Below are 23,682 nucleotides of genomic sequence, written 5' to 3'. Positions count from 1 at the left end.
GTTTGCTTTTGCATTACAGGGAGCACTACAGAACCCCCCTGCCACACCCGTATTCCAGCCTTTGCTGGAACCTATTGTCGCCCGACTCTGACGTGTGTGCCAAATATCAAGAGTTTTCGAGCATGTTAAGGGACCCCAATTGGCCAATGTGTGCAAGAATAGATAGATAGATAGATAGATAGATAGATAGATAGATAGATAGATAGATAGATAGATAGATAGATAGATAGATAGATAAATAATAATAATAATAATAATAATAATAATAATAATAATAATAAACCCGAGCAAAAACAATAGGGCTTCGCACCATTCAGTATTCGGGCCCTAATTAAAAAAAGAATAACTGATCATGTATCTGTGCAACAGAATTAATTGCTATGGTGGTAGCCCTACAGTAGATAGAGGAAGTAAAACCAAGTTTATTTGTAATCTGTTCTGATTCTTACGCAGCATTATCGAGTCGACTTTATATATGAGATACTTGCAAGTTTATTAAGAACCAGCAAAGTAAGCTTGCTAACTTTTTGTGGGTTCCTGCTCATGTGGGAGTGGAGGCAAATGAAGTGGTAGATAAACTAGCTAAGGAAACTCTTAAACACTCAGAAATAGATATTCAAGTGTCTCTAAGCAAAAATGAAGTTAAAGGGAAAATTAAAGAATTCATAAATAACAAATGGCAAGAGGCATGGAATGGTGATAGCAAGGGGAGGTTTATGTATAACATTCAACAGCAAGTAGGAAATGGAAGATATTTTGTCAGGAACAGAAAAGAAGATACAATTATTACACGTATATGAATAGTTCATACTGGATTAAATCATTCTCTGTTTAAAATAGGAAAACATGAATCGGGCCAATGTGTTTATTGTAATCAGCCAGAAACCATAGAACATGTTTTAATAAAATGTAAAAAAGAAAATATGAAAGCAAAAGGTTAAAACTAATTAATGAAGTGAAAAATGTAGGTGTTGAATCATTCAATGTGATAGGCCTGTTGTAGGAACAAGCAAAGCAAAGTAACATCTATGGTTCTATAATACAATTCATTAAAGAAATTGGAATATTTGACAGAATTTCATTTCTCTTTTTATTTTGCTGCATGTCATATGCCAACTAGTGCTTCACACACCAGACCAGATGGTGGCGGTAAATGCCATCCGCCATAAAAAGTCATAAGAAGAAGAAGAAAACTTGTTCAAGGTAAGGTTTGCTAAAAATATTTTTCTGCCGTGTTTCTGTAAATCAAAAAGTATCTGTATCCCATCTGAGTGAGAAACCTGTAGCACCCAAATCTCCAGTTCCTGCTGGTTAAGGGGAAAAAAGCTTTTGTACTGCTAATCTGTGCATTGGGCCTCTTAAAAGCCTTTCTTACAATCCTTTACTGTCTCCACATTGTTATGTATTTATTTTATCCCGACTGCTTCACTTTCTTTAGGTTTCTACGTCACCTTTGTGATGCACGTTTCCTCCTTATCATTATTCCTCTGAAAATGTGACTCAAGTAACTTGACGTTACAAGTAACGTGACTCAAGTAACTTCCTAAATATTCCATGAATCTGATCATAACTGAAACCAAGCAAGTCCTAGGAAAATGTACTGTATGCAGACCGTGTTTAAACCAAGAAAGCCCATAAAGCAGTTTTTACATGTACTAGCTTGTTGCTTCCCAGTAGTGATGTTACCAGTGACACCGAGGCGTGTGTCAAAAATGAACCGATTTTCATTGAAGCTTTGTATCGAAGCTTGATTCATTCTGGCACGTGACCAATGACGTCCGAAGCGTCGTTTCACACACACACCCACGTGACTGCTTCGTTATCTGATTCAAAAGTTTAAAATTGTGCGCGACCCGCGGCGGCGCGCCCTCGTGTGTTGTATTGGAGTATTACATGGAATCTATTACTGTATAGCGAGTTTAGGAGAGCTTATTGTTGCGAGTTGTCAATGGAGCTGTTACAAAAAGATCGCGTTCTGAAATGTGGGAACACTTTCAATTGATTTCGCCCAATAAGGTGGATATATATGGTTTTGTTTTAAAGCCTATATTTATAACTTCACTCATCACTGGGCAATTATACGATTCAGTGTAACATTTAATGTCGTATATTTTGTCATATATATTTATTGGATAGTAGTAATAAGTTGAAAAATGAAAAGGGATGCAAGAAAAGCCTTTTGTGCACCGCTTAATAGCATGATCTTTTTTTAAATGGTTCACACTTTATACTTTTGAGACTAGGTCTATCCTTAATCTGTTTTAGATCCAGTGTTGATTTGCTCCCAGCAGCTGGCCTGTAATAATAATAATACATCATCCAGGTTGAGACATTTTCGTGCAAAGCATGACAGATCCTCTGTCCAAGATGTAGGAAACAGCCAAGGATAAAACCTACTTTTTAATTTTATTCACTTGCTTCAGTTCGGATAAGCGGCAGAGAATGAATGAAAATAGGAACACTCTCTCTCTCACACACACACACACACACACACACACACACACACTCTCTCTCTCTCTCTCTCTCTCTCTCTCTCTCACACACACACACACACACTCTCTCTCTCACTCTCTCTCTTAATTTCAATTTAAGTGTGCTTTATTGGCATGACAAAAACTGTACATTTGTATTACCAAAGCACCTGCATACAAATAGTACAAAAAGTTACATTTAAACAAAGTACATTGTGCATAATTAAAAGTAAAATCGTAAATTATAGAAATACAATACGAACGTACTTTATTGTATTTAATATATTGATTCATTTATTTATTAATCTATCCTTAATTTGTCAATCCATTAATTTTTGCTTCTAAAATGAATACGTTGTTTGGTTGTGGAACATTCTGTGAAAGCACTTTCACCAGCAGAGGTCCTCATCGAGCTCTGATTTGAAAAGCTTCGAGTAATGAACCTTTTTCCGATACAATTGGGTTGAAAGCTTCACTGCTTCAAGAAAGCTTCACTTCGCCATCACTAGTGAAAAGTAAAGCATGCTGGATGCTAACGTTTTGGTCATTTCTGCCCCCTAGTGACCGCAACGCTGCATTACAGTTGTTGAGAAACTTCTGCTAAAAGTCTGGTGAAAGCCTGATTACACACACCGACCCTTTCCGGATAAGATTGAACACACATCTGGAAATGGTCGGTGTGGGTGCAGGTTTTCATTCCAACACCAGAAGACACAACAGAGTCTATTAAAAGCCAAGATCAAGTGATTAAAGAGAAAAATTAAAGAATATAAAACTAATGAAAGGGGGCACGGTGGCTTAGTGGTTAGCACGTTCGCCTCACACCTCCAGGGTTGGTGGTTTGATTCCCTCCTCCATCTTGTGTGTGTGGAGTTTGCATGTTCTCCCCGTGCCTCGGGGGTTTCCTCCGGGTACTCCAGTTTCCTTCCCCAATCCAAAGACATGCAAGGTAGGTTGATTGGCATCTCTGGAAAATTGTCTGCAGTGTGTGATTGCGTGAGTGAATGAGAGTATGTGTGTGCCCTGCGATGGGTTGGCACTCCGTCCAGGGTGTATCCTGCCTCGATGCCCAAAGATACCTGAGTTAGGCACAGGCTCCCCGTGACCCAAGAAGTTTGGATAAGCGGTAGAAAATGAATGAGAAGAATTAAAGAATATAAAACTATTCTTTCATTAAATTTTTTTTATATATATATTTAATGTACATATCTACTCTGCACTATTCATATTCTATGCATTTTGTACACAGTTTGTATTGTATACCTGTTTACAACTGCATTTTCTACCATCTGTTTCCATATACACTATATCTGTTTACATCTTCACGCTTACTTTTTGGATCATCTGTTCACATTGTGTGTGTGTGTGTGTGTGTGTGTGTGTGTGTGTGTGTGTATGTGTGTGTGTGTGTGTGTGTGTGTGAACGTGTGCACCTTTTAAACGAGAGAGCCTTAATTTCGTCGTGCAGCTGTACAATGATAATAAAGTATTCTATTCTCTACCAAACGTATGAAATCGTGTGCTTGATTGGAATGAAAATCTGCACCCAACCTGAACTAGACACTTGTGATGTGGTGTTGTGATCTTTGTATTATCTTTTGTATTTCCTCATCACGTCTTTTGTTTAACCTTCTTAAATGTAATACTAGTGTTGTCAGTCTGATTGTGTGAAGGCCCAAAGCATATGCTGGTCTCAGTATAGAGAGCACAGCGAGCTGATGGCAAATGAAATGAATCCAATAAAGAATATGCATTTTTCCACTGTATCTCGGTGGGTCCATCACAGTACCTTTAACAGCTGATTTAGTGCAATTGGAACACAGAGAAAAGCAGGAGGAGACAGAGGGGTGAATGGGAGGATGACTGGAAGAGAGAGAATAGTCAGTAAGAGCAGGCGGAGGCCTGAACCTCCAGCCCAGGAAAACCAGTGGGACGGACATGGATGCTAGGGCAATGTGAGAGGCTAATGTTGCTCAGGTACAGTAGGTGGTAACTAAATAACAGAAACAACAGATGAGGATTAGTGTGATACCCACATACCAAGAGAATTGTATGGGTAAAGAACCAAACAGACATACAGTCAGGTCCATAAATATTGGTACACAGACACAATTCTAACATTTTTGGCTCTATACACCACCACAATGGACTTCACAGTGCATTTGGACAATGACCCAAAGCATACTGCAAAAGCAAACAAAGAGTTTTTTAAGCATGATTGCCGATAAGCCGATTGAGCATGCATTTCACTTGCTGAAGACAAAGCTGAAGGGAAAATGCCCCAAGAACAAGCAGGAACTGAAGACAGTTGCAGTAGAGGCCTGGCAGAGCATCACCAGGGATGAAACCCAGCGTCTGGTGATGTCTATGTGTTCTAGACTTCAGGCTGTAATTGACTGTAAAGGATTTGCAACCAAGTATTAAAAAAGTGAAAGTTTGATTTATGATTATTATTCTGTCCCATTACTTTTGGTCCCTTAACAAGTGGGAGGCACATATGCAAACTGTTGTAATTCCTACACCGTTCACCTGATTTGGATGTAAATGCCCTCAAATTGAAGCTGACAGTCTGCAGTTAAAGCACAACTTTTATTTCAAATCCATTGTGGTGGTGTATAGAGCCAAAAATGTTAGAATTGTGTCGGTGTCCCAATATTTATGGACCTGATTGTATATATGAATACACACCTCTTTATTAGAAACTACACCTGCTCATTCATGCATGTAGCTAATCTGCTAATCATATGGTAGCAGCCCAGTGCATAAAGTCATTTAGATACATGTCAAAAGCTTCGAGTAAAGTTCACCTTAAATATCAGAATGTAGAAAAAGTGTGATCTCTGTGACTTTACTCGAGGCATGGATGTTTGTACTGGAAGGGCTGGATTGAGTAATTCAGGAACTAAAATTCCACACACAACAGTCTCTAGAGTTTATGTAGAATGGTGCAAAAAATCAAATAAAATCAAAAAAGAAATAAAAAGCTGAGTGAGTGATGGTTCTGTGGATGGAAACACCTTATTTATAAAAGAAGCCAGAGGAAAATGGCCAGACAGGTTTGTGTTGCTGGGAAGAATTACTGTAACACAAATAATAATGTACTATTGTGGTGAGGAGAAAAGTATCTAAGCACGTGGAAACGCACAACAAAGCTTGAAGTGGATGGCCTACAACAGCAGACCACACCGAGTTCTACTCCTATCAGCCAAGAACAGAAATCTGAGGCTTTCTTGAGAACAGGCTCACTCTGCAGACATCATGCTTTTTCACAATTTCACACTATCTTTTGTAAATTCTAAAGAATGTTGTACATGAAAACCCCAGGAGATCAGCAGTTTCTGAAATCCTCAGACGAGTCCTTCTGTTACCAACGATTTGGTCGACTGAAATGGTCGATTTTCCTTTATTTCCCCTCAGCTTTACAATGGTTTGCTTTTCTCCCATATCCATTTTAAGCACAAATAGCCTTCACAGGTAAAACCAAGGGCTCAAACATAACCATTCAGGGTTATTTACCATTAAACAATCAGTCAAACAGGGCACACATTTTCAGCTTAGCACGTGTTCTGATATTTTTTGATCACTTTAAAAATGGCTGGGTTCAAACAAAAGTTAAACATTTAACAAGAAACAAATGATTGAAATGAACAAGTTCATCAAATTTCTGATCATCACTGATGGTAAGAATCTCCACTATGTTATATAGTAGCTACAAAGCCAACAAAAATATTTCTATCCTGAATTTCTATCTCTATTATAACTGCCAATATTGTATTGACACACCAATTAGGCTAATTATAGGTAGAATTAAACTGCAAATGAGAAACACTCCTATTGCAGCACTGCAGTGTGTGTGTAAAAGACTTTAAAACATAGCATTTCTGCACACAAGTGCCTTTTTACCTTGTGGTGGAAACCTCACATACTGTACCCTGCTTGTGTCTCCTGTGAAAGGGGGCCCTCTTTTCCTCCAGAAAGACCTCACTCGCCATGTCTGTGCTGTAGAGATTAGGGCGGATCTGACTGTAGTAAAATACTGCAGGAAGTGGCTTTATCCACTTCCGACGTCATGATTGTGGTCTGGCAGTGTAAGGAACACAACCAAGAACCCATCAATTATCCCTCAGTACATGAGACAATTGGCTACGTAGGTGTTTGGGATCAGAAAATTGAGAAGTTGATAGACAAGGTACACTGCTTCAGGAAATTATGGGACAAAGGTAAGAGTAGAAGAAGACAGTATAGAGAAATGTAGTTAAGAGAGTTGTAAAGAACGGCATTGAGTTATACAAATTAAACACAATAGTGCATATGCTGGACCCATTTCCTGTTTGAAACTGCACACTTGAGACATGGGACAAAGCCTATAATATATGTGTGTCGGGGGGCAACGTTTAACGTACAAACTGGGCAACTTTGGTCATACCTCTTGGAGAACCCGATGAACTGTGCATAAGCGTTTTCTTCCTGTCACATTTCCTCAGCACATTTGCAGGGTCCATGACTCTGACTTCCCCAGCCAAAATTATTATTATTATTACTATTATTATTATTATATGGCACGATTATTTGCCTACAGCATATCCTGTTGAACACTCCAGTGTCTTTATCATGATCTAACTCTGCAGAATCCATCAGTCACTACTCTGTGAAATAGCAATTGCAGAAGTGATGATAACATAATGCCTGGAGGATCGTACTTCACCACTGTCGTGTAGTTTAGTCCTTTTTTTCTGCTCGTTATGATCTGATATCCTTAGTAAAGGTGATTTTGAATTCATTCACAAACACTTGGTCCTTAATAACACCAGCAGGCTACTGTCTTTATAAAAGGTATTATAAACTCAGCAGTTCGAATTGTAGTCATCTCTTTATTAATGGCTGTAATGACATTCTACGCATGTCCCTATTTTACCCATACTTGAGTAAGAATATGAAAGGTTAGCCAGAGAGCTTTAGGTGTGTCTCTAATACAGGGCCATAAATCTTCAAGCTTAATCCCTGTTACATTGTGCAGAATTATATCAATCAGTATTAGCTTAACTGATGCACTATTTTAAAGGGGGATGAGCACACAAACATTACCCATTCCCTTTAGCCTAGACAATCAAAAGGGATCATATTTCCATAGTTTTATTATTTGCTTTGTAGATATTACTTTATAGTTATCTGTTATCTAGTCAGTTTATCTGAATTGAACTGTGAACGGCATGTGCACCATGTGTGTTAGCGGGTTCTTGTTTTAGACTTCTAACTCAATTCTAGACGAAACAGTGCCTTAGTTTAACCTATTGGATCACCTGTTTTCTGTTCACTGTGTTCAGACTGTGGTCCTAATGGCTTGGCTTCCTTTGTGAGTTATCTGCATCCCGATCTGTTCTGGGGCTCTGAGACCTGAGGCATGTGTAAAGAAACTGAAATGATCTGAACTGTGTGAAATGCAATAATACACACACACACACACACACACACACACACACACACACACACACAACTTATCCAAAGATTCACTGTGGTAGCTGATGATGAACTCTCTGTGTCAAACATCATAACTGAAAGATATTGTGTACCCGTTTTATCAAGTTTGACTGAAAATTTACAAAACAAACCCCAAACAAAACAATGGCCTCAGTAGTCAGTAGGGCAACATTTTGTTGAAAAGATGATGGGTTAATAAGCTAATGGCACAAGTATAACTTCTTCAGTAAGTCTGAACGTTTGGGTGTAACAGTAGGTCAAAATCCAAGTACAAATACACACACACACACACACACACACACACACACACACACAGAGAGAGAGAGAGAGGGAAGTGAGCGTTATCTTCAGCTTTAATTTAAGTATATTTACATCCATATCAAGTGAACAGTGCAGGAAATACAGGACTTTTATATGTTTATATCTTTGTAAGAGACCAAAAGTAATTAGATAATTGGCTGCTCAGCTGTTCCATAGTCAGATTTAACCACAAAAAACATAGCAGATGACAGAACAATTCTTTCAATGGTGAAGAAAAGCATATATCATATCATGATATTCCTGAATTCATGTCAGTATAATCAATCCAGTGTAATACTCACTGTACAGTATACAACTATACAATATGGTTTTACAGTGTTGGTGCAGATAGGAGGTTCTAAATTGTAGCTTACTCATTGCTAGAGGCTCCACAGCTTTTTTGTATATCGCTCTGGATAAGGGTGTCTGCCAAATCCCATAAATTTAAATAGAAATGTAAACGAATCAAGCATTCAGTTCATAAACAGAGAATTTGAAGCGACTCTGTAAATTGAATCAAACTTTGCCATTATTAGCAACTTCCTTAAAAATCACGTGAAGATGGTTAACACAGTAGAGGAGAAGTTAGAGGGTATTACGAACCCTTCCTGATTTGAGACAGGCATGTTAGAGCGAAAGAGAGAGTAATAAAATGACAAAGTATTCATTGCTTTACTGACTGAACCTCTTATATCTGTTATTAATCTGTTTCTGTCTGGTAAATGATTAGACGTAGTGTTGTAAATGTGTAAAAACTACCTCCAGGATGAGGGAGGTGAGTAGACTTCAGAGTACAGTTTGGGTCTGATTAAAGACTTGTCTATGCATTGACAAATTGCAGGCCTGAACCCGCTTTTCTAGAGCCGAGTCACAACCTCAAAGCCAAAACGACAGACAACTGTCTTCCTTCACATATAACTACATACGAATAGAAGAATAGCTCAGTCCAATGTGCACACATACAACTTAACCTGAGCTTCTTCTTTTTTTTTTAACAAACAAATAAATAAATATACATTTTTGTATGCCCTCCTCCCAGGATATCTATATCCACTGCATATTTTGTAAAATGTTTTACATATTTAATTATGTTGTTTAATTGAATGTTACAGTCAGTTCCTGATACATCGTCAGCCTTTAGATGACTAAGCAAATAGATGATAGAACAGATGATATAATAAAATAATACATAATATAATATTCCCTTTCTTCAACAAAATCATCCATCCATCCATTTTTTTTTACTGCTCATCCTACACAGAGTTGTGAGGAGCCTGTAGTCTATCTCAGGGGACTCGGGGCACAAGGTGGGGGACACCCTGGACAGGGTTTCAACCCATTACATGGCACACCCACACTACAGAAAATTAAGATATGCCTATAACACATGTCTTTGGCCTGCGGAGGAAATCCCTAAAGCACCTAAAGCATGTTAATACCCCACACACACTGCAGAGGTGGGTATCAAATCCCCCAACCCCAGAGGTGCAAGGAATGCATACTTACCACGATGCCATTGTGCTCCCCACTGTGCTCCCACCAAATCCCTTGGTCATTCCCAATATCACAAACATTAGCAAAGAACTCAGCCCAAAACACAGACCAAAACATTCAGGTTCATCAGATTCAGGATATAAAATACACATTCAGTGAAAATGACCACTAAGCACAGTTTGACATAAAATAACAAGTGCAAATAAAAAATGCAAATGATTGTCTGCAGGAGCAATCTGAGTCCTGCACAGTGAGAATGGTGCTGGGAAGTGAACTGAATTACATCAACATTAAATCACTGGATAAAAATGTTTCAAATAATACAAAATCAGTGTTTGTGTGAATTTCTTGATAATTGTTAAATATAATAATAATAATAATAATAATAATAATAATAATAATAATAATAATTATTATTATCATCATCAAAATTGAAGAATGCTAACTCTCTCTGGCTGATATATATATATATATATATATATATATATATATATATATATATATATATATATATATATATTAAACACAAAATAAATAAAATAAAAAGATTATATAAAATAAAAAATAACAAAATAACTATCCTTTAGGTTTTTTTTTTATACAAATTATCTAGAGTGCAATAGATCTACATAAGCAGTGGAGACATACAGCCATGACTTTGCTTTCTCATCACAAAACCAGGTGCAGGTGACAATTCTCAGTAACTGCTGTATACGTGGTCTCTACTTAAATCCCGTGGAAATGAGACTTCCCCTTTTTGCTCTCTTGTGTAACGGAAAGTTTTTGTTTTCTCCATTTCTCATAAGCAGGCAACAACACATGATCACATACCATACTGTATTTATGGAACTGTGAGCTTATCTCATCTGACCAGATAATTACCTTCAGGTAGACAACTAAACCTACAACAAATGAAAGTCCTCAAAAAACCCTGCTGGGGAAAAAAAGGCAAAAGAAAAGAAAGGCAAGAGTAAAGAAACAAGGGTACAGTGGTTTACTGAGCTCTCACATGCAAGATAGAGAGAGACAGATACAGAGAGAGAGAGATAGACAAAGAGACAGAGAGTGAGAGAGAGAGAATGAGAGACTAGTGTTCAACAAGTGATGTAAGATGTTGCTTAAATATTTTAAATTAAAATATGAAAATGAATCTACAAAGAAAGAAGAAAAAAAAAGGCTGTAACCACTTTAAATGGTTTTAAAGGCCGGTACATACAGTTTTATATGCTTGACTTACTGGATAATAGCAGATTTTAAGCGTAAGACTAAATAATATAATCATAAATTTCTCTACTAAACATTTTGTTAATCTTCTTAACTCTAAGAAAAACTTTTACCCAGGAAAAAGATTTAGGCATATCTTTAATTAACTCTTCAAGTACAGTAGTTGTCCTTAAGGTCTCATTATATATAAAATATATAAAATAGACACACTGAATACACTGGACGGTACAGACTGTTTAGACCTTTGAACGTCTATTTCAATTTGTTTTATTAAGAGAGTAGATTTCAAGATATAAAATACAACGAACAAGTGAATCAAACAGATTAAAGTGCATCTAAATTTGGCGTGTGTATAGATACATTAGTCATACATTTAATCACATATAAACACATTCATTCATTCATTCATGCTCATACACACATTTAGTTGTTTCTGGGATTCACCAACACTGGATTTGTCAACATTAGAAGGGTCAAGTCTGGTCCTTAGCTGAAGCAGTCCATATTGGCTTTGGCTCGTTCCATCTCATGAAGGAAGTTATAGAACTGGGGTAGAGTCAGTTCTGCAAGAGCACAGAGAAAAGAAAAATATCTAGGCCTACAATATCAATAATAAAGATCTCAAATTGATTATGGGCAAAAATATTAAATGTTAAAAAAATGGTGCTCATAAACAGTCATGAAATGAAATGGTAGATGTTATATGTTTTTATTTGCTATATAACCATAAAACTAATTCTAAATATTTAACAAGCTAAGCTCACAGCAGCAGGCTAAAACCCAGCAAACAGAACAGGTTCAGTTAAATGAATTAGGAAGTGAAAAAAAATCTTACCCATATACACATTTTCTGTTGTGTTGCCCTTCCTGAGCACCAGCTTAAGCTGTAAAGAATTACAAAAGTAATAAAGTGTAATTCGTTTAGTGAAGTTCGTTTGTCAGTGACACACCTAAACCTGTAAACAGTTTGACATCATGATTTCTGGGCTCAGGCTTCATGGCTATAATATATAGTGTTAAAAGGCAAGCCCTTAGGCCATCAATCGTGTGTGTGTCAGCTTTGTGTGTGGAGGTGGTAGGATATTTATCGGATAGGCTAAAGAGTGACATACAGGTGAAAAACTGTTCTGAAAAACGACAACAAAGCATCCTGTGCTATGATCAATCACAAACATTTTGTAATATGTGTGTCTTCAGGGCTGGGAGAGAGAGAGACGGCTATTCTAACAGAGACGGTGATAAGAGCTAGTGCTCTCTTTGTCCTTTGCACTGTGCATACCTTTTCTTCTTCTGTGCTTCACACAGGACGAGGCCCAGTGTTTCTTTTGACTTTTGTAAGTGACTCTTTATTTAAGTTGTCAACAGAGATCATTACAGTCTATCTCTTTTCAGTGCTGGGTTTTGAATCATGTATGATTAATTACCTGTAAGAAGATGTTTCCAGCCTTCTGTAGTTCACTTGTCCCTACAGTAACTACAAAGGTAGGAAAAGGTTTTAGAAGTAGTAGTCGTACACAACGACGTCGTTACATCTCAGCTCAGTATTTGTAGTAAGAACTGTGTGTACAGAAATCTGCTAAAATGACGAAGATTCGGAAACCAAGCACCACATAACATACATAAAAGAACAGCTTTTTACAGCATGTTACATTCTGTCCAAAAATCTGTAATTAATTACCACCAAATTTCCATTCCATATCCACCAGCTGGTTGACCATCAGTGTCTGTGCAACTGCCAGTCTGGACAACACGGGGTAGTGAATCCTCCACTAGGACATGAAACATGCATACAACCCATACATTATATTTGAATATAAATGTCTCCCATGATGTGTGAAAGACAGTCATACTTTTATACAACATAGTATATATATATAGAGAAAGCAAACTATTTTAGTGATGGCATGTATAGACGATGTGACGCAATGTTTCTTTGTAGATGATTTACCTGATCAGAGAAGTGACTGGCTTTGTCTTCAGTCAAACCTACACAGTGACACAGGGATCAGAAATTAGCATTATTTAATCTACAGTAACTGCTTTAGTATTCACTCGCCTTAAAGTTTTCTACACGCTGAAATAGACCTCATTTTGCCTTTCAGTTTTCCATTTCATCTAATGATTGAAGATGCTAAAAGTTTCTCGTATTGGCTCGAGTGGTTAAGGCTCTGGGTTGTTGATCGGAAAGTCGGGGTTCAAGTCCCAGCACTGCCAAGCTGCCACGGTCGTGCAATCGAGCAAGGCCCTTAACCATCCCTGATCCATTGGCGCTGCATCATAACTGCCCCTACGCTCCGACCGGGTTACGTGAAGAAAGAATTCCACTGTTCTGTAATGTATATGTGGTGATAATAAAGGCTTCTATTCCTTAATTTCATTGCCTGATGTTTTAGCTGTAAGTCATCTGAGATGAGTGTTTATCAGCTTATGGATCCTGATATTTTTAGCCATCCTATCTGGCAAAATTGCTCAGAGATGTTTGGTGAATGGTAATTTTCAGATTTCTGCTGTAAATCTTCTCTCTGATTGAGGTTGGAGCTTTGACTGAGCCGTTCAGGTTATTCATTTTGAACCACTCCAAAGTACCAGTGGCAGATTCATTAGATTCATTGCCATGTTAGAAGGTGAAGCTCTGTCCCATTTTCAAGCCCTTTACAGACTGGAACAGATTGTACTCTGGAGTTGCCATGTATTTGTCCCTATCCATCTCTCCTCATCCCAAAAACATTGTGATACCACCACCATGTTTCACTGCTGAGATGGTGGTCTCAGGGTGCTAGTGTTCTGTATAAACATACCACTTATTGCAAGGACTAAGGTAAATTCTGCTCTCTTCAGAAGAGAGGACATTTGAACACATTTGTTGGGTTGCAAACTCCAAACGGGATTTCTTAAAAGTGCTACAATCATTCTTCCGTAACCATTCGTCGATGAAAACCCAGCTTTGTGGAATGCCCCGTCTTTGTTTGTCCTGTGAACAGCTTCTCAAAACGAATGTGTGGATTTCTCTTAAGTTCTTCATTCTCTGACTAACGCCTTCCTTATTTAGTCCACAGTTGTGACATTTTCTTTCAATTATTTATTAATGGGTTTCAAGGTGCTTAATGGATGTTCAAAGGTAGATCGTTTTAACCCATACGATCCTTGATACTTTTCCAAAAGTTTCTGACTTGTTTTGACAGAAGCTTGACTTGCCTGATGCTGTTTATTAAGATATTTTCTTTAAAATACGCTTGGAACTTATAACAGGTATATTTCATTGAATGACTAAATTTGTGACCTTTTATGCAAACTGGTTGCACCAGAAATAATTTAGGGGTTTAACAATGAGGGCTTTGTATATAATTATATGATATTATATTTGTACATTCGTAAATAAGTACACTTCAGCTCAGGTTGTAATACTACAGAATGTGAAACATTCAAGGGGAGTGAATTCTCATGCAAACTATTTAAACTGCCAATCAATGTGGCTTTCACACCAATGATTGAATAGTGGGGGGAAAAAATCATACCGAGTGAGAGCAAGTCCTCTTTCACCTGCTCAGCTGTCAGGTTCTTCTTCATTGCACCTGAAACACAGAAATCATCATTTTTCTTTTTTGCTTATTACACACATTTGGGTGGTGTACTGTCACAATGCTAAATACCTACAGTCCCATTATAGTCAGTATAAGAGCTCTTTCCATATGTTTGTGTCATTTGTGACCAATAAGGTACAACCCTTAGTAAACAGAATCCTAGGTTATCTGCTTTCAGATATTAAACTGCTCATATTTTACATGGGGTAAAAAAAAATCCTAGGTTTTCTGAATCTGACGTTTCACAGCGTACATTCTTAATCCCGGAGTTAAGGATCTAAACTGCATGTTTGCAGTAACACCCACCAGGACTGGATAAATGCAGCATGTGACCGCTCTAAATACTGGCTTGTCCTGTGCTTTTGCATCGAGAAACACACAGGCTCAACACTTGACCAATGAATTTGTGTCTTAAATTAAAAGGACATGTCTGCTGTTCTGTACCCAAGCTGGTACAGTATTGTTATCTTTCACAGTTTATAATCTTTTTGACCTTTTTAAATTTCTCACAAAATTGACCAGTTGTTTGTTAATATCTGGCTTCCACTTTTTCCAAACAGTTCCATGCTGTTATTTCATACTGTTCATTTTTTTGACAGGGTGTCTGTTGCTAAGTATCTGGTTATAACGTTCTCGCACTGCATCGTTTCATGCTCTACATGTTAGCAGTACGAACAAAAGCAGTGCCAATCTTGCTTCAATCTTGCCTCAATTTTGTGCTAACTCCACTTCTAAATTACAAGTGTGAAAACCTTCTCTACCTGTGGTCAAAAGCACAGCTTAGATGATAACTCACTGTAAAAATTGTTACAAAAGCTTAAACTAAACTAGAACTAGGTAATGATAGGAAGTTTGGTAAAAGCTATATATGAAAAACCGGAGAAAACAGCTTCATTTTATGAATCTGGTTTCACCACAGCAGTAAAAATCTACAAAGCCAGTGGTGATTTATTTGTCTTAATACATCTTTGTCGTAATGACATCTTGTGAAGCTGCAGCACATACGGTTGTGATTTCCACACTCATTAATGCTATTTAATTCCTAGAGCTTTATATTGTTTTCCTGAAGCTGGCACACAGAAAACAGAACCATGCTTCTGTGTTGAGTAAAACATTTCATTCAAGATTTAAGAGTTCATGTATACACTATATAGCCAAAAGGAAATGGAGACCTGATCATCAAATGCATGAGACAAACATTTTTTGAACATCCCAGTCTAAAGCCATGGGCATTAATATGGAGATGGTTACGCCTTTACTGCTGAGATTGTCCTCTCTCTTCTGGGAAGATTTTCTACTATATTTTGTAAAAGGGCTGGGGGACACAAGAGCATTAGTTAGGTTAGACATAATGTTAGGAAAGAACAAGTGTTCCAATTTGTCCTAAAAGTATTTCTTTGGTTGAGGTCAGCGCTCTGTTCAGGCCACTGGAGTTCTTCTACACCAGCCTTGGCAAAACATGTCTTCATGCGTTTTTTTTTTGTGCACAAGGCATCCTTAAAGCTTGAGCAAAACAAAGACATTATGTGTGTGGCAACATTTTGGGGAAGGTCCACATATGGGTATGAAGATCAAGTGGGGTTACCACATTCTTTTGGCCACATATTGTATATTACAGGTACAATTGTTTGGTAGGTGGAGTGTAGTACAATACGAGTGTGGCATTAAACATGTTCAATCCCCCTCCCTAAGCACTTTATTTCAATTATTATACACCTAATTATTCAAGCAGTTATCTAATCAGCTCATTTAAAGGCAGCAGCACAATGTATAAAATTATGCAGATACAGATCACGCACTTCAGTTAATGTTCACATCATACATCAGAACAGAAAAAAAAGTGATCTCACTGACTTTGGTTGTTGACACCAGACAGGCGTGTTTAAGTAATTCAGAAACTGATGATCTCCTGGGAATTTCACACACAACCGTCTCGAAAGTTTGCACAGAATGTTGCAAAAAAACAAAAAAAAGTGAGTCACAGTTCTGTTGGTGGAAAGTCCTTATTGATGAGAGCATCCAGAGAAAAATGGTCAGATTGGTCAAGCCAAGAGAAAGGATATAGTACCTCAAATAACCATTCTTAACAACTGTAGTGAACAGAAAAGCATTACAGAACACACAAAACATCAAACCTTGTGTTACATGGGCTACAACAGCATAAAACTGCATTGGTTCCACTCCTGTCAGCTACACTGGGCACAAGCACACCTTAACGGTGGGGTCTCCGCTGTTTGAGAAATGGTTCAGAAAACTGCGTTGGGCCGCCAAACAAAACAAAATTAACGTGTAGTCAATGAGCAGAAAGGGGCGTGTCTTGTCAATTTAGGCGAAGAGAGTGTTCAGTGCGCATGTGTGACATTAGCAGAAAGCGGTTTTAACATCAATATGGCGGAAAAAAACAAAGAAAGAAAGCGAAGAAAGGCTTACGATAAGGCAAGAAGCAGGACCCGTGTTAAAATAGGATCAGTTTTCCAGCGCTGGAGAGAACTGAATGTCTTCCGCGTGGAACAGAGATAAACCTTTCACAGTACAACACACAGTGCTACAAAAACATTTGTATTACCATAGTATTACTCATTGAGTTCATTTATTGATAAAAATTTACCCTCAGTCAGCTGCCCCAGCGGGTTCCGCCATAATACTTGTCTGGGTTATACTTGTCTGGTGTACGTGGAGCTATCAAAACAGGGGTGAGACCCATTTGGGTTAGGGCGTGTTTGTATTTCAAATGTCAACGTTGGCTTTCAAACAATGGAGACCCCACCTTTAACCAGACAGATGAAGATCAGACAAAGACCAGGTGATTCTTTTTTCTAATATGAGATCCAGAAGACCTCTTTTCCTCCAATTCTGATGGTCGATGTGAACGTTACCCGAAGCTGCTGGCCTGCATTGCACATGATTGGCTGATTAAATAATTGCATGAATAAGTAGGTGAACAGATGTTTCTAATATAGTGCTCTGTAGGGGTTTATAAATTATAGACCAGGCGTAACAAGATGTAATGTCATTATGTGCAAAGAAGCAGTGGGTGAAGAGTGTCATTTTCAGTTCACACTAACTGGGACATCCTTTATTCATGGGGTCCTGGAGCTTAATTTGAATGCTTTCTTACTAAGAGTAAGTAAATACAAATATAGCACAAACTGTCAGTGCTGAATTATTATATAATTATGAATGCGTTACTGTTAACTGTTACACAGTTAAACAAAATGTATTGGGTTGAGAAGAAATAAGCTTTCTGGGTGCAAAGCCACTTTACATAAATCACAAAGGAACATTTATTATAACACTTTGATTAGCTCACATTTAAACACATGAAGATGTGAGAGAGATCTGTGTTCAGAACAGAAAACCAAATGCTCCATAGAAGTTTAGTAAAAGATTCAAAAACTGCAAGGTTAGGTCGTGATCAGCTCTTAGAACTTAGAACTAGAACTTAGAACTAGGATGCGCTCATTTTGTCTGTTGAGTGTTTAACCCTATGAATGACCAAAATACACCTCTGTGTAGCTACTAATGGCAAACAAATAATACAGACCGTATTACTGTGGGTAGTACCACTGCATGTTCACACCAATATAACCCAGCAGGAGAATTTAACTGCAAGGGGCTTTTTACACCTGGTCACTTCATGCGTTTTCTGTGATCAGATAGCTATCCGATCGTAAAAAGACCAGGTGTAAATGCCCTCCGAAACGGTTTCGAGACGGATATAAATCCGATCGCTCAAACCCCTTCAGGAGGTGGTCTGGGACGCATTTCAGATGAAACTGGACAGGTGTAAATGAATGTGGTTGTTCAAGCCACATACATCAGCGCTATACTCCCCCCAAACGGAAGTACATCACTCGCAGGTGACTCGTGATCGTGCATCGCACCAGAAACAAACATGTTTTCCCACAAGCGCTGGCTCCGATCTTTCACCCAGGTCTCTTGTTTGGTCTTAAAATGCACTGCTGCCGCCAGTGAAAATGCAGCAAACAGTAAATGCTGTTTTTTGTAGCAACTGTATACACCAAAGCGTGTTCCATTTCAATTACCCCGTAAATTAGGTCAAATATATTTGCATATTGGGCGGGAGTAGAAAGATCGGATTGATATCCGATTTGCCAAGACGCATTTATGTGGCCTAATGTAAATGGAAGTTTTAACAAATCAGATAGCTATCGGATCAGAGAAAACACATGAAGTGACCAGGTGTAAAAAGGCCCCAAGTTACTGCTCAGAAAACAAATTCGGTTTTTGTTTTGGGATTACCATGTGGAAGCAGAAGAATACTCTTCATTAAGCCTCGAAGTGGACCTGCTGCCATGCCGTTCTCTCCTGCAAATTCACACAGCTGGGCAAGAAATTGCTCCGACTGCACAAATGCACACACAAACACAACTGTCAAGGTTTAATCTCACACAATGCAGAATTGTAAGTGCACCGAAAGCTATATTCTACAGGAAGGGTTTACTCACCTCTTTAGGCTCCAACAGAAACTGGTACAATAAATCAGTCAAGCTCAGAAATTGCTGTAAATTGCAGAAAATATGGTCACACAACACAATGATTAGCTACTGACTGACACACAAAGATTAAAATGGTATCTTCAACTAATAAAGTACAGACAACTGACAAGCCTGATAACAATTAAATATATTATTAAATAACCACCTAGACAGATTATTATTATTGTTATTATTGTTATTATTATTATTGTTGTTATTATTATTATTGTTATTATTATTATATAAATATTACATTCTCTAATTCACTTAAATAAACATTAACGGTTTGATCTGATCAAAGTATGCGACCGTGAGGAACAGCAGTAAAAAGAAAATGTTGCACCATCACTCTCTGGGTGGCTATTAACTTTTTTCCTGCTGAACTTTAGACTGTGACAGTTATATCAAGTAAACAATAAGATGAAACATATGGGATTCTCAAATCAAGTCAAGAAGCTTTTCTCATCATTTCGACCGTATATAGCTGACGCAGTACACAGTGAAACGAGACAACGTTTCTCCAGGACTACTCCAGGTGCTACACAGAACAAAGACAGAGCTACATAAAACAACACAGAGCTAAGGACTTAAGTAAGTTAGTCCTAGCCACATAAAGTGCATCTGTGTAACCTGGCACAAACAGTGCAATACAAAAGACAGTGCAAACAAACAAAACAAGACATTACACAAAAGACAATACACAAAAGCAGCACTGGCCAATGTACATAGTAAATATTATATAGTACATGAGCTGAAATACTGGAATGAACACTTAATATAGTAGCAGCAGTTATATGAGGCATTGTAATGATTTGCCCAAAACAGAAATTGACTGAAAGGACAATGTATCAGGCAAATTATTATCAGATATTCAAATGTATAAATTAATGTATAAACTGTAATAACCATTTCAGGAAACTAGTGGTGGAATTGAAATTTTCTGTGACATACACAGACGAGCGGTGTGATACAAACGTCTCTGTGTGGTTACACTAAATATAAGCACACTCGGAACACTGCACATCCAATCAAATCAGTGGATAAAAACTAACTTGCTTAGTGACTGTACCACAGCACTGTTAAATTCTCAAACTTGATTGGTCACAAGGTGACTACAGTATCTATAACAGCAGCTCTGTTAGTTGTGTGGGTCGTAAATCCTAATGATGCTTATATTCACATCGTTTTAATGCTTTATTGTTTCTATAGTAACAGCTCGCTCACAAAGAAATCATATACTTGTAGAGTACAGTCCCTGACAAAAGTCTTGCCGCTTGTGTACAAATTGACCTGAAGTGCCTCTGAAATATATTTCTAATCAAGATTTTTTATTTTTTTTTTTAAACAAAAAAGGCTCATTTTAATCCCAAAGGCTTTTGCAATAATGTTTCAGTCAAAACGAAACTGTCAAAAAGTATTCTAATATTCACAGCTTGGTAAAGCCCATTGAGTCAATTTTTGCAAAGACATAAGTTTTGTCGCCTTGTCATATGAGCTTCACCTGTGACTAATAATGGATCAATTAGGTCTTAGATGTGTATAAAAATCACCCCAGTACACTAGACCTTCACATCAACTGCAACTAGACCTCTGCAAACATGCCTAAGATTCACCCTGAGACTAAAGTTTTGATTATCAAGAGGCTGAGACCAGATCCACTGCTGATGTGGCAGACACCTTCAATGTGTCTCAGCGTCAAGTACAGAGGATAAAAAAAAAAGATTTGAAGAGAATGGAGACGTTTTGGACAAGCCCAGGTCAGGCAGACCCCGCAAGACAACTGCTCGAGAGGACCGTTTGTTGGCTCAAAAATCCAAGGCCAGCCCATTTTCCACTGCAGAAGAGCACGAGACCTGGTTACCTGAAGTCCCTGTGTCAACCAGAACAGTTTGTCGGATTCTGTCTCGAAATAGCCTCCAGGGTCGAATCAGTGCCCAAAAGCCAGCACTAAACAAAAGACAATTGAAAAACTGTGTGGCATTTGCCAAGGCCAATAGCCTGCTAAAAGGATGGCAGAAGGTGGATTTTTCAGATGAATCTTCTGTTGAATTACACCACAGTCGCAAATATTGCAGGAGACCTACTGGAGCCCGCATGGATCCGAGATTCACCCAGAAAACAGTGAAGTTTGGTGGCGGAAAAATGATCTGGGGTTACATCCAGTATGGGGTGTGCGAGAGATCTGCAGGGTGGAAGGCAACATCAATAGTCTAAAATACCAACAAATCTTTGCTACCTCTTATATTCCCAACCATAAAAGAGGCCAAATTCTGCAGCAGAATGGTGCTCCGTCGCATACTTCCATCTCCACATCAAAGTTCCTCAAAGCGAAGAAGATCAAGATGCTCCAGGATTGGCCAGCCCAGTCACCAGACATGAACATCATTGAGCATATGTGGGGTAGGATGAAAGAGGAAGCATGGAAGACGAAACCAAAAAATATTGATGAACTCTGGGAGGCAACTTCAAACCGCATGGATGCAGTCCTTCAAGCTCATGGAAGTCATACAAGATATTAAATTTGGATCTCACGGCACCACTACTTAATTTGCTGACATATTTTTGTATTTGCAGTAAATTTGTTCAATTTCTGTATAGGCGACAAAACTTTTGTTTTGCCAAAATTTGACCTTTCTGCCTTGATTAAATGATAAATCTTTTGTCAGTGAAACTAATCTATTTCAGTGCATTAAACATCATTTGGGAGGGTTTTAGCTTTTCATATGAGCTATTTCTAACACCAACTGATTAATTAAAAGTCAGGTTAATAGCAGGTGTTTCTACAAAATAGATGTGCGACAAGACTTTTGTCAGGGACTGTATAAGAACCATATAAAGTATATAACCATCATATATTTTTGAGATTTTCTGTTAAGATACCTATAATCAACATTTATAGAAAGAGTCTTAGGCACTTTGTAACAGTAAGATTTATTTCATTAAGGTCTTCAGGACAGAGAAAATTTTATTATAGGTGTTTTGTTTGATTTATTAACTTCACGACAGAGAAGAAAAAAACTGTGTTCATGTAAGTAATACTCCCAGAATAACAGGAACTAGGATTAAAGTAAGTAGTACCCGTTAAAACACATCCTGCTTTTTGTTAATGAGTTACAAATTCTCATTAGCAAAGCAACTAAAGCACCTTGAGCTGCTATTTTTCTAAAATAATCAATGTCTGGTGTGTGTGTATTTTTGGTGTTTATTTTTTAGAACAACATGTCCTGTTGGGTTTTATTCTTCATGTTGACTTGTTCAATTCAATTCAAATCAAATTTACATTTACAGCATTAAACAGACACTCTTATCCAGAGTGACTTACATTTTTATTTCAGTTTATACATCTGAGCAATTGATGGTTAAGGGCCTTGCTCAGGGGCCCTGTAGTGGCAACTTGGTGGACCTGGGATTCGAACCAATGACCTTCCAATCAGTAGTCGAACATCTTAAACACTGAGCTACCACATCCCATTTACTTGTGTAGCACTTTTAATAATTGACATAGTCTCATAAACTCATAAAGAACATAAAACAAAAGGTTATTATAAAAAATACAAAGATAAATATAATACAAAAAAATATTGATTAATGTTAGATAATAATATTATAATATTAGACTTGTGTGAAGAATATTTTCACAGATGCTGAAAATATTAGCATGAATGCTTTTCACTAACACTGGTATCAAGAAGGGATTATTTTTTTGAATGTTGAATGTTGAGGAGTAGAAACTTGGTGATGATAAAATATTTATCCTAATGGCTCGATTTCCAAACAATGCATCATCATCAATGTCTGTTAGAATTAGTGCCAATTCAGATGATAAACTACTGACCAGAAGGATGAAAATACAAACATTAGAGCTTAAACTAGAGCCATAACTCTTCAGTTCTCTCCTGCTCTAATGTTCAGATAAAGCTTCTGTCCATTACATGACTAGAAACTGGAGGTTAAATGCACTTTTAGCTGTTGTTTTAACGTAAATGTGCATTTCATGATACCCGGGAAATTACAATTTAGATAGCATTGTAGCATTTTTGCTACATTAGCACAGATTCGAGCCTAAAAATGCCACAATGCTACTAAATCGTCGTGTTATGCTGTTCTATTTAATCAAGCCTTGCGCAGACTGAACAAACAGCCCGTTTCGAGCCCATATACATCTTTAAACTGAGGCATTTGTGCAGTTGATAACAACACGGTTCAGATGCTAGCTGCTTAGCCTTAGACAAAAACATCCCTTGTGTAAGTTGGATACTGAATCCTTACCTGCTCACTGAATTTATTCAAGGTCTGAAAATCACTGCTGACATTGTCGGGCAGAGTTTCTTTAGTAAAATGCAACTGCAACATGATCACAGTAGAGTTTCTTTATCCAGTAACAACTGTTACTAGGCTTCACATCTACTTCCACATTACCGCCCAGAACAAGAAGCTTAAGATTCACTTCAGCACTTTCGACATTGTCGCAGACGTGCGCTGTGGTTTGGTGTGAGCGTAAAATTTTATTTAAAAAGTTTATTCAAAGTAAGTTTTCATGCATTAGGATAAACATCCAGTGTATTGCAAGCAAAGGAAAAAATGACAGTTTAACATATTTCCATTTTAATACATAGTTTTCTACAACAGAAATGT

General features: G+C 37.7%; 1 protein-coding gene and 1 long non-coding RNA gene across 2 annotated transcripts; one reads left to right on the top strand and one right to left on the bottom strand.

Annotated features, from left to right (window-relative positions):
* The first annotated feature begins 551 nt into the window (after positions 1-551).
* LOC125140063 lies at positions 552-21,707 on the top strand. Its single transcript, XR_007139300.1, has 2 exons — positions 552-1,203; positions 20,667-21,707. It is a non-coding gene; the product is annotated as an uncharacterized LOC125140063 (long non-coding RNA).
* On the bottom strand, positions 11,219-23,496 carry commd7 (COMM domain containing 7). Its single transcript, XM_027145291.2, has 9 exons — positions 23,317-23,496; positions 19,018-19,071; positions 18,812-18,914; positions 14,483-14,539; positions 12,916-12,953; positions 12,646-12,736; positions 12,392-12,441; positions 11,803-11,851; positions 11,219-11,530 (listed from the first exon to the last, which is right to left on the bottom strand). The coding sequence occupies exons 1-9, from the start codon at positions 23,398-23,400 to the stop codon at positions 11,454-11,456; spliced, it is 603 nt and encodes a 200-aa protein (XP_027001092.1). The 5' UTR covers positions 23,401-23,496; the 3' UTR covers positions 11,219-11,453.
* Between the last annotated feature and the right edge of the window lie 186 nt (positions 23,497-23,682).

The sequence above is a fragment of the Tachysurus fulvidraco genome, chromosome 23 (assembly GCF_022655615.1).
Source record: "Tachysurus fulvidraco isolate hzauxx_2018 chromosome 23, HZAU_PFXX_2.0, whole genome shotgun sequence".
NCBI lineage: Eukaryota > Metazoa > Chordata > Actinopteri > Siluriformes > Bagridae > Tachysurus > Tachysurus fulvidraco.
The sequence above is the reverse complement of the archived record's forward strand: the minus strand, read 5'-3'. Positions and strand labels throughout refer to the sequence as shown.